The sequence below is a fragment of the Atractosteus spatula genome, chromosome 1, assembly GCF_055471065.1.
Source record: "Atractosteus spatula isolate fAtrSpa1 chromosome 1, fAtrSpa1.hap1, whole genome shotgun sequence".
NCBI lineage: Eukaryota > Metazoa > Chordata > Actinopteri > Semionotiformes > Lepisosteidae > Atractosteus > Atractosteus spatula.
In genome coordinates, this window is record NC_142706.1 from 38,387,962 (window position 1) to 38,400,028 (window position 12,067).

General features: G+C 37.0%; 2 protein-coding genes across 2 annotated transcripts in view; both read right to left on the minus strand.

Annotated features, from left to right (window-relative positions):
* afap1 (actin filament associated protein 1) overlaps positions 1 to 521 on the minus strand; it is a 106,123-nt gene extending 105,602 nt beyond the window's left edge. The window contains exon 1 of the mRNA XM_088919841.1: positions 422 to 521. The gene's annotated coding sequence lies outside the window, so the exon portion shown is untranslated. The remainder of the gene's footprint in view (positions 1 to 421) is intronic.
* A 2,652-nt stretch (positions 522 to 3,173) lies between these two features.
* ablim2 (actin binding LIM protein family, member 2) overlaps positions 3,174 to 12,067 on the minus strand; it is a 105,157-nt gene continuing 96,263 nt past the window's right edge. Inside the window, exon 21 of the mRNA XM_088907303.1 lies at positions 3,174 to 6,958. Within this exon, the coding sequence (XP_088763429.1) occupies positions 6,845 to 6,958 (114 nt within the window). The 3' untranslated portion in view covers positions 3,174 to 6,844. The remainder of the gene's footprint in view (positions 6,959 to 12,067) is intronic.

Genomic DNA, 12,067 nt, shown 5'->3' on the forward strand with positions numbered 1-12,067 from the left:
GCATTGGGATTTTCAGACAAAATCATAAAAGATTCATATTTACAGTTGGTTTACGAAATAACGAATCGTGCATCATGAAAATGGGGAAAAAAATGATACTGGTTGATTCACATCCTCATTTCGTAATCCCAAAGAATCGTATCTGGAACGCATTAAATTAATGGAAACACAATTATGCTTTCCGATAGGAAGATACGTTGCTTTATATTTACTAGCAATACAAAAGTCTGAACAATGGGAAATTGCTAAACCTCAACCACAGCAAAAAAGCCAATTCTGTGGTAGTCTAACTCTAACTTTGATTAGTAAAGCAACCGAATGCCCGTTTAACCCTCCATGAATACAGTTTTTTTTAATTCATCAAACTGTTTCAGTAGAAGACGGAAGAAAACAAAGAAACACAAACCATGAAGAGCTTTACCTTGAGTGTACTATCCCACGCTGAATGTGCTCTATTCCCAGGTATTGCCGTGTATTTCCTTATTCTCTCCGACAAACTGGATGGACCCTTTGGCACGTTGTGGCTCTCCAACTCGTGTTCTTAACTTCTGGGATCAGATTGTAACGCGAACTGTCAAATTTCCCTGTGTTTAGCCTGAATAGGAACATAAAGCCTAAGCGCACCGCATTAATTTCAAAAGGCAAAGCTATGGGGAGGAGGGCAGTGAGTAAAGACAGAAGTCACCGAAGCGTTTGTGTGACGCGAGGAAGGACCACTAAAAACACACTCGCACGAACTCAAGCCAATCAGCATCCAAGTTATGTTTTCGTAAATCCAAACAATTATTTTAAATGTTTGGCGAGCATAGCGGCATCAGTTCGTGTTCAGCAATTTTTATTAAAATATGTGAATCCTCTATGCAGTGTGATTCTTTCGTTTCATAAATCAGTAGTTTCAACTTGCCGCAATTGTAGCCTTTTTAACTGAATCCGTCTGGTGTTTTCAATGGGATGTTGTGGGAGGCATGAGGATACGCCGCTCACGCTTCCAGCGGATTCTGATTTATCTTAAATTTGTCAAGCTGTTGCAAGGACACTGTGCAGACAGCAGACTAGAAGCTCTAGACTCATATCTTTCCCACGGTGAATCATGTGGGATGTTCAGTGATTCATGTTTTTTAGCGCATGTTATTTGCAGCTGAAGTATATTACATCATGAGTGCAACAGTGCTTTGTAAAAGTCCTCCCACACCAGTAATATCAAGTTTTGATGAATAACAAGCATTGGTGTTTTCTTTCAAAGAACTGTCTTTATCCTGACTGCAACGATCAAATTGGACACTGTTATTGAGCTCAAATACAGTTTGTTAACATTTTTTGTTCCTTATATACATAGATCACCACGCTCATTGTGTGATCTTTAAAACTCTTTGCTGCTGTAGCAATTCTCATGTATTTTAGAATCGTTAAATGTTCTTGAAAAACAGAATTTACATACTTTCAGCTTCATCAGTATCAAGCAGACTGAAGTTTATAAATATAAAGTCATATTTGAAAGTGCCATGGTTACAAGTTCAAATGATAACAAAATGTGGAAATTTTGCAGAGGAGTAAATAATTTTGCAAGGCTCTGTACAGCACATTTAGTAATTTCTGGGAATGGTAAATCACACTGTCCTTGGTACAGGAACTTTTTTTTATCTTTGGCTTGAATAACTGGGTCTTCAACCAAAAGAATCTTTCCTGATTTTCGGTCTTCAAGACCGAATTCAAGCGGCTCAGTGCCACAGCAATTAGCATTACTGCCTTGCAGCACTGGGGTCCTGGGTTCGATTTAGAACCTGGGGTGCTATCCACGTGGAGTAAGTATGTTCTTCCCTTGTCTGTGTGGGTTTCCTCTCACAGTCCAAAATGTATTAATAGGTTGATTTGCTTCTGGGAAAACTCGCCCTGGTGTGAGTGAGAGCATATCTGTGTGTGTACTCAGCGATGGACTGACGTCCTGTCCAGGTTGTACCCTGACTTGCACCTGTTGCTGGCCAGGATAGACTTTTGCTTCCTTGTGACCCTGAATTGGAAAAAGCAGTTAGAAAATGTATGGGTGGAAGACAGAGTTAATTAATGGAATCTGAATTTACCGAATGACCAAATTTAGCGGTAATTAGACTTTCATTACTACAGTATCTCCAAGAAACATGGTAGTTTAGTTTATTGGCAACCCTAAATTGGTCGTTTGTCCTTGTTTGTGTGTGCCCTGCAAAGGACTGGCTTTCAGACCTTGCTCCGTGTTTCAGGTAAAGGCTTCTTGCTATCATGACTTTTACCAGGACTAAGCACTATTCTGATTGTCAGATCTCTTCTAAGCTTACTGAATTACTAATTCTTCCTAGAAATGGATCAATCCAGAGTCTTCCTCAAAATTCATCATTGATTCCCAAAATGAAAAAAAATAACACCATAAACTTAAGAAGCACAATGTGTATAAAGTCCAATGTTGTGGATTCATAAAATGTCTTTTTACAGTAAATAATAATGTGTGTACTGTACGTGGACCTGATATCTCCACTTTCCATTATGTTCTGGAGCTGCCCATTTGCCAAGGTGGTATGGGGCAGGATGGACAACACCTTGCAACTCCTGGGAGTGAGAACGATGCTTAGTTACCAGTACAAACTGCTGGGGCTGGAACCAACCGGACTGGACAAAGGGACACAGTACCTACTTTGGCTGTTGGTGTCCCTCATGAAACAAGGACTGTGGAACGCGAGGAACACTCTCACCCGGCACAACACAGAGTGGGGAGAGAGGGAGCTGGAGGAGAGGATCCTGGCGGACCTCAGAAGGAGGATGAAGCACGACGTTGCCAAATGGGGCTTCCGCACGGCAAGGGAGCGCTGGAAAGGACTTTGGGCTCTGTACAGGGACTAATGGACAAAAGCAAGCGGTAGGGCTCAGAGGGACTCTCTCATTGCGCAAATCTGGCCCCATCATCCACTTACTATGATTGACGAAGGACAATCACCTTTTTCAGAGTTTTAATTTCATGGTAGTGTGATACAGTACAGTATATTGCTAGAAAGTGTATAGAATGTGAAAGTGTTTACTTTTGTGAGATGTTTTTCTTTGGAATAGAGTTTATTTTTGATAGGAAAAGAAAATCTCCACTTTCCATTATGTGATTTATAAAATACTTTGACGGAATGACTAATACACAAACGAATGAAACATAGGATGGGCATAAGCATTTATTGCAAATCAGCAAAGCAAAAGAAAAAGGCTTAAAGCCAAATTGACCTTTTACCTTCAAATTGCTGTGTCACAAATACAAACATTAATAGTAATGACAACATGTTACATTTGGCTGTTTTCTTTACACATACAGTACTGTATATAAGAAAATATCATGTAATCAACAAGCTGACCCAATGTTTGCAACAGAATAGGAAAAGAGCAACATTTCACTGATATTTGCTCCTACTGATAGACACCCTTACATGTACATCAAAGACTATAGATGCAGGTGCTAAAAAGTACAAATGCAGATGTAAAATGCAATAGCACTTCGGATACAACAGATTTCACTTAGTTTGAGTTTTATTTGTGGTGAACATTTAGCTGAAGAAAGTTTTTACAACATCGTGTACAATATAAGAAGCAATTTATCCTTCCTTTAAGAAGCATACTACCAGAATTTTGGATTTTGCATACTACATGATGAATCATATAATTTTTCTTTGAAACAATGTTAATTTGGATAAGACACAAACATAATAATTAGAACGTGAGAAAACTATGGTTTTAACAATTTTAAAGGATTATAAGGATTCAATGACCAGATTGAGCAAAATTTTGACTTTTGTCTAATCCAAGACATTAGCATTTACTGTTTATAGCTTCAAATTTAAAGCCTTAAGAGCCTGAATGAGCAAGAATGTTGACTTGTCTAAGCCCAAGATATTAGCCTCCACTGTTCACTTTTAATATTGTTTCAACTGATTTCAATAGGCAGCTTTCTGTTAGAGTACGGTTTAAAAATTAGCCAGGTGTATCTGATATGCAACACAGTTCTGAACTGTAAAAAATATGTGTAAATGAGCTGCAACACAAATCCACTTGAAATAAAGGCATAAAGGCAAAATAAAACCACCCTAATAATTCAGGCATTGTAATGGATAAATAAACATGACTTAAATACTTAAATCAGCATGTCAAGACAAAGAAATAAAGCTTGGCTAAACATTTGCCATACTTCTGCATCACATGACATTTCTTAGCCTTTTTGCCTTTTTGTATTTTATCAAATATGCAGAAAAAGATAACTGTACTGAATTGTACATGAAAATGACATTTTTTAGATTAGTGCTTCAAGTATGTTCTTTACTTTTAGAACTGTTTGGAGTTTACATAGACACTTAAAGATGTTTATAAAAATAGATATGTAAATCCCACATCCTTTTTGAAGTACACAGCATTTGTCTTCATTTATTACATTTGCCTCATATGATGAACTAGCTGGTTTAGACTGAAACTAAAAACTGTCTGCCCTCGCCATTCTAAAGAAAATGTTCAAATACAGTATATTCAGATTTAACAAGCACAGATGTAAACCGAGTTCTGTACTTATTTCTTGCTTGCTTTATACAGATTTACAATAACGGCAAACAGGCATTTGTGAATATTATATCTTAGGGAAAAAAAGGATCAGGCCCCCGATTTAAGTGAATTCTAAGTAACATACAGAATTATGTACAGTAATGTAGTGATCACACGACACTAAGATTGTCCTAAATATTTTTTATAATCTTAAAGAAATGCAATTAATGAATTTCAAGAAAGATTACACATTAGACTGTCTGGATTAAACCCATACTCTCAGGTTCTTGATTGAAATTACATCACAGCCTTTTATAAAAACTTACACTGGACACTATCCTGTACACTGCAATTTCCAGAGAATCGTATGAATTGTAAGTGTACTTCAGAATGTGCCTAGGGATAATAGAGACAATTTGCAACCCTTCATTTAGCCAGATAAGTCAATTCTGTGAACAAGTAAGCACAGACGTTTATTCACAATGACAAAATGTGAATAAATGCCTGTGCTTATTTGAAGACCCATTACACAGCAGGGCATTTACTGGAGTGAAATATCTTACTCAACAGTACAACATCAGTGTCCTACCCAGGACCTGAACTCATGATTTGCTCTCCTGAGTCCAGACCTCAACAACTAGATAACACGTCTGCCTATCAGGATGCAAATGGTCTGTATAGATCTGATAAACCAATGTCCGAGGGAATGGAAGTGGAACATAAGATCTAAAGTGTGTCTGAAGGCAGTCTTTTAAAATAACTGCAAGAAATGAATGCAGAGGACAATTTATCATTGTGGAATTCTATTAAGAAAATATCTGGGGGAGTAAAAACACAGAGTAGAAAATATTTCAGGCCTCTGCTGTTAACCTGGTTTATCTGGTAGCTTTACAAAACGCAGTGTCTATGCAGAAAGCAAAGCAAAGATTTTAAGATTTCCAATAAGTGAACATAGCTCAAAGTGTTGTGAGTAGTTACAAAAACAAGTGTCCTGGAACCTACTGTAAATATGTGCTGTTACTGTTAGACTACTGCTGCACTAGCACTGTATTTCTGTTTTGGTATTAGAACACCGGCTGTGCACTTTTACGGAATATTTTTATGCTATCATGCCAGCTGTAGTGCCATTTCAATATTTTATTCTGTCCAGTATGTGTGCCATAAAACACAGCAGATGGAAATCATGGGAATGTTCCCAATTAAAATCATGCTTGCTATCATGCTGACATAACCTGGCAGAAACACAAGAACATATCACTAGGTTTACTGGTGCCCTATTCCACTGCACACTAATTCCTGTTTAGAGCCCTTCTCTTCCAGACAACCACTATCGCTGTGTTTTGTAGGAAACCCTAGCCCTGCTGAGCTCTAGCTATTGGCATGTAAAACATGCTGTACTTAGGCATCAAGTTTTATGTAAACTCAAAGTTAGTGTTCAGGGTTCTGAAAAGGCTTGTTTACTTAAAACCTTTTCTCAACAATAATGACCCCTTGGTTGGTTTTGGGAAGTAGGTAACTCTTATTGGTAGATTGTAAATAAAAAATTAAATTAGAGGTACATTTGCATTTTTGTTATTGCTGTTTCACGGTGACATACGGTAGCAACCACAACTAACCGCAATCAGTCTTTCCCATTTGCAAATGCATATGTAGGTTTTGGTAGTGCCACTACTAAGGCATTTCTGTGATAAACAGGAATTTCTTGGGCAGTTTCCCTCGTTTTGTTTTCAGTCTCACTAATAAATCATGTATTCAATACAACTAACCATTTCAGAGAATTTCAGCACTCCAATAAATAGTAATACATCAACTAAAAATATAGCCTTCATCAATTTGAAACATACACTTCAATCTTTGCACAAAAAGGTTTATCGAAAAATATAGTAAGGTGCTTAGTCTTGGTTCTGTGTTACAAAATAAAAAGGTAATCTTTCCTCATCCATTCTTTGGCCTTAGGATGCTGAATTACTTTGAATTAGTCTTTACTGCAGCAGAATTAGACAATTTATCTAATAAAATGAGCTGTGTACAGGTGAGTTACTTTATAGTACCAACTGCAACAAAGACCTGTGTGCGGATTAGAAAGAATATTTGTCCAGCAAAGAAAGGGTTATGGCTAAGACCAGGGCTCACACTTGGGTAAAACACAAAGCTGGCCATGCAACTTTAGCTACTCTGTATCCCTGCTGGCTTCCAATCAGTTTTTATTCTAACAGTGACGATTCTGCAAGAAAGTAAATATATACTTTTGTCAGGCAGGACGGATGCTAAGCAACAATTTTGATTCCATTTTCTTTTCTTTTTTTAATTTTTAGAAAAGACGTGCTTTCTTCTTAAGGTCATTTCTTTTCCACAAGGCTAAGCGATCAAATTCTTCAATCGTCATTTCAAAGACATTATGAAACTCCTCTGGGGATAAATGCCTCTGAAAAACAAAACAGAAAAGCAGATTTGAACAGAGCTTCGCACACTATACGATGGAGCAGACATGCAACATTTTTTTTTCAAATGCAGTGAAATAGTGAGCAGCTAACCGATTTGATGATCTCATCCAGACATTTCTTGAAAGAAGCCAGGGTATCATATTCAACGACATAGCTATGTACTGTAGCTTCTCCCATACTCCCACAAATGTGATTGAAATGTGGAAGGAACATACAAACACTGAAATGCATAAACTCTGTGACATCAGTCATCAGTCAGCACAGTATTTATGTTTCACTTCTCATTATGCACCGACAATCTTTCTGGCTGGAAATCATTCAGCATTTATAAACAGACATGTGATTGTTTTCTCTCATCTGACTTGAGAACAGAAGCATGTAATGCAATTCCTCACAATCCAATCCAGTGCATTTTCTACGGGGTAGTCTTTGAACTGGTAACACAGTTTCCTCTGAGAATTTGAAACATTTTTAAAAAGGGTATTAAATAAAAAAAAACGACAACAAAAATGACAAAAAGTGTTAAGGTAAATTCATCAAGTGCAAATATTTACAAAAATTGAAATGCATTCTGTTTTTAAACACTTCATTTATATGTGAGAACAAGAACAATATTACTAGACACTTCAGTTTAGTTAAATAGAATCAACACATACTGTAGTGATTTTTGTTATGTCCACCAGATGTAGAATAGCCAACTGTGTTTTTTCTTGGTTCACTGCTACACGCCTTGTGACTACAGACGGGGGAGAATGCATGAGTTGAAGCAGACTCCTCCAACCCGCCTACCTTCACCTCATCTTTTTAACATGTCCAATGTTGGAGTTTCAGTGCTTACTTGAGGAGAGGCAAATTCCATATCAACAGCACTGATTACAGTTGAGTGCTGGCCAACTAATCCCACCCTACCCTCAAGGGCATTTAGCCAATTGTGTGCTAGTGCTGTTTAAGTAATCCTACATGTAGTAACAGTCAGCTAGAGGCATGACCCAGGCTTGATCTCAGAGCTCAGCTTGCTTTTGGGCAAGGGCCTTTACTCGGAAAAGAAGAACCTACAGATATTGCAGTTTGAAAAACAGTCTACTATGAAGTCTCATAAAATGTTCTTTACTGCGGTCTCGTAGACTGAAGTTTTAAAGAGGAAAGCACTTGCATGTTATAGCACTGGATTCTTTTTTTTGCTTAATTTCAAACACATTGCTTTGACTGTGATATCATACATGCATTTATGGATTTGGCAGGCTTCACAAAGCAGCAAGAAACATTTTCAAATGAAACAACGTTTTAAGATATCTAATTCTATATACAATGCCTAGCAAAGTATTCAGACCCTTTTCAATGAGGTTCCTTTTTGTGAGATTGCAAAATTATGCCTACAAACTTTTTTAAAACTTAATATTTGATTCAAAACCTGAATGCTCAAACTGAAGACTATTATGAGTAGGATAACTTACTGTAAATGTCAAGAAAATATAACAGAAATAATGGAATATGTTGTATTCATATCCATAAACTCAATATTTGGTGGAAGCACCTTTGTCAGCCATTACAGGCTCAAGTCTTTTTGGGGTAGTCTCAGCCACCACTTTTTTACACCAGCTTGGTGCAAGTTTTGCCCATTGTTCTTGGAAGATTAGCTCTGAAGTTGACTGGGGATCACTTATGGACATCAGCCCTTGCTTTTCACAGATTCTCAAAAGGAATTGAAGTCAGCACTTCTACAGGAACAAGTAATAGGTTTATTCTATGCTGAAAAGAGAAGAAAGAAAACACGTTTCGCCTGTGGAGCCTTCCTTGGGCGTGGTACTTTTACAGGCCCGCTTAAGGACATTAATCTTTGGCTTTTTGCTTTGGGCCTCTGTTCTGCTGAAAGGTGGGTTTTGGTCTGAAGCAGGTTTTTCTCTAAGGTTGCCAGTACTTTCCTTGATCTATGTTCCCATAATAATAATAAGAAGAAGAAAAAGAAAAAGAAGATTGTTATTATTCTTAATTCTTACACTTATATAGTGCTTTTCTGGACACTCCACTCAAAGTGCTTTACAGGTAATGGGGACTCCCCTCCACCACCACCAATGTGCAGCATCCACCTGGATGATGCAACGGTATCCAAAGTGTGCTAGTACGCTCACTACACTTCAACTGTGGTATGGATGGTGTTACCTGAGTGATATACTCTGTTGGCATCAGATTTAATTTTTACTTTGCTTTTAAACCAAAAACTTCCAATTTCGTCTGACTACAAAATCTTTTGCCATGATTTGTCACATGTTTGTAGTGTCACATACAGTATTTTGCAACCTCCAGGTGGGATTGAAGATACCTTTTCAGTTCCATGCAAGCCCCCTTTGTGGAGTGACCGGGAGATTGTTGACTTACTGTATCTCCATCTCAGCCACTCAACTTTTTCAAAGTCACCAATGTTCTCACTGTAGTATCCCTAATCAGTTTTCTCTCTGCTCGAATTGGATGGATATCCTAATTTATTTGATTCATGTTCTGTGCTTTATCCTGCCGTTTGTTTTGAAAGTTTCTTGGTGCTTATGATCGCATCTTTGTTTGAAATTCACTGCCTGACTGAGGGACCTTACAGTGAGAGATGAAAACCACCATGATTACAGAGGCCACTCAATTGACTTTGTGGCTCCTTAAGGCAATTCTGTGCAGCCAAATTAAGTTTGCCACAGCAACGGGTATGAATATTTAATCATGATTTTTCCCCATTGTCTTCCATATTATGCATTTACATATTTCTTTTTGTTGTTTTTACTTTTAATGTATGGACTAAGTTGTGAATATAACAAATATTAATTGCTACCTCAAACTGTCATGGCTTTAAAAAAACAAATGTGAAAACTGCAAGTTCTCCTTCTGGTGTCCTGTTATTTGTGCTGCTGCCTTGCAGTGTGACAAGCAGACGATTTGACAGTACGTGTTTTTCAGAGGGTAATTTTTCATTTTTATCTCTAAAGTGCTAGAAATGTGGTTGAAGTCATAAGTTAAACTGAAACTTACATTAATATATGCTATCATTGTGTCACCTTTGAAACAAACTCACACATCAGGCATCAGATGAGGCTCCTAAAGATCTTCAGCGTATGTGAAATGTAGTCTATTTGAATGGCTATCCAATATTAACTTAATTGTTGGTTAGGATATACAAGTACCTAATGACCAATAACTATTCATTGTTGTATGGTAGGTTATGCAATACATTGCTGCTCATTTGTCTGATTAGACATATCGATCTTAAATAAAACAAATCACCCAGTCTTTGTACTCAATGGAATATCAATGATTTATTCAAATTTAGCCTCTGAGAAGCCCAGAAGGGATTCAATATGTCACCATGGTTGTTTTAGGATCTATTGTATTGAGACACAGACCTTTTATTTTCCCTGCCTCTTTTCCTGGTAAGTGGTCTACTGGGTATTTCCTGGCCAGACCTGCACCTGGTACAAAGTCTGGCATGATGGATCTGCTTCAGATGCTGAAAATGGTGCATGAATGATTTGTGACTAGATAATTGATACCCAATAACACAATGAACCCCTCCAGTTGTATGGAAAATATAAATGAAAAGAAACCAGAAATGCACTCCTCTCTGACTGAAGATGGACACGAGATTTCACTCAGGGTCCATAAAAAAAATACAAGTAGATTTATGTAATGCTATTAGTATTTGGGTTTATCACAACATCTGTGGGGTTTACTTATTATTTTTTAAAAGTGTGTCCAAAATGAATTTGATAAAAATATGAATGATAAAACAGAACTACATAAAAAATAAAAGTGCATTAAAGCATTTCCAGTGTATTTTGGAATGGAATACAATTTAGGTTTACAATGAATTATCAATCTTATTCCGGTATTTGTCTAATAAAGTCAGTGCTAGAAGAGATAAAGAAATCAACTATTGAGCAGGTGGGTTAACTGATCTGACCAGGACCTAGAACGATTTACAATTAAAGTAATTGAAATTAAAGATTAAATCTAGGGCCAGATACAACATAACCAGTATGCACTAGCACAATGTAACAAAGACAATATTTTATCTTTATCAATAAAGATAATTAACTTAATACATCATAACCTACAAAATAAAATGTTATAAAAATACAGAACCTGATTGAACTGGTCTATATCAAAACTGTTCCCATACAATGATGTTAACTCAGGCAAGATTTGGATTCTGAAAAACCAACATTTGCAAGACCCTAACACAATCTTAGAACTTTTTAGTTCCCAAATCCAAAATTTATGACCAAACTGGCTAGATGGACATAAAAACATTAGAACATTTACAAACAAGAGTAGGCCATCTAACCCATTTGGTTGCTAGTAGTTGATATAAAGTCTCATCCAGTCGTGTCTTGAATAAAAAGGGCATCAGAAGGGCAGCTTGGCTGGATAGTCATTCTCTCACAACTCTTTGTGTAAAGAAGTGCCTCCCCTTCTGAGTTTTAAATGTATTTCCACATACAGATCTTAAGTAACACAATTCAACCAATCTTTGGAATCAATGGAAAATCAATTATTTAAATGATTCATGGGCTGACCTTCAGGAGAGTATCCTCATTTACATACAACTGTAGCAATTTAGCAAACCATCTATGGATGATTGTGTTTGTGATTAAATTGACAATGTTTAAAAACCAGATCTAAATTGCACACATGTTCCTTGGTGGACTGTGAATACAGAAAGAAAAAAGCAACTACAGTGTGAACATTATTTAAAAACACTAAAAGGCATAAAGGAGAAATGTATTATGCACTGGTTCCACTTGTTTAACTGTTCTGAGCTTCTCTGATGCAACAAATACACCTCAAGAGACAGTCACTGACATCTGCCAGCATCTTCAGGTTGAGTTGAAAGGAAATGTAGAGGGCACGCTATTCAGTTTTATGCACTAATGTTCTCCACTGCACTGACATTTCATGGCCTGGCTTGTTCCATTAAAAATACTCAAGATATCTGCAATGAAAATACACAATGAGAGGAGACAGTTTATGGGGGTATTGAATATGGTAGGAACAGAGGGGTAAATAACAGAAATAGTTAAGTAAAGGCCTTTCTAAAGAAGAAGGTTTTG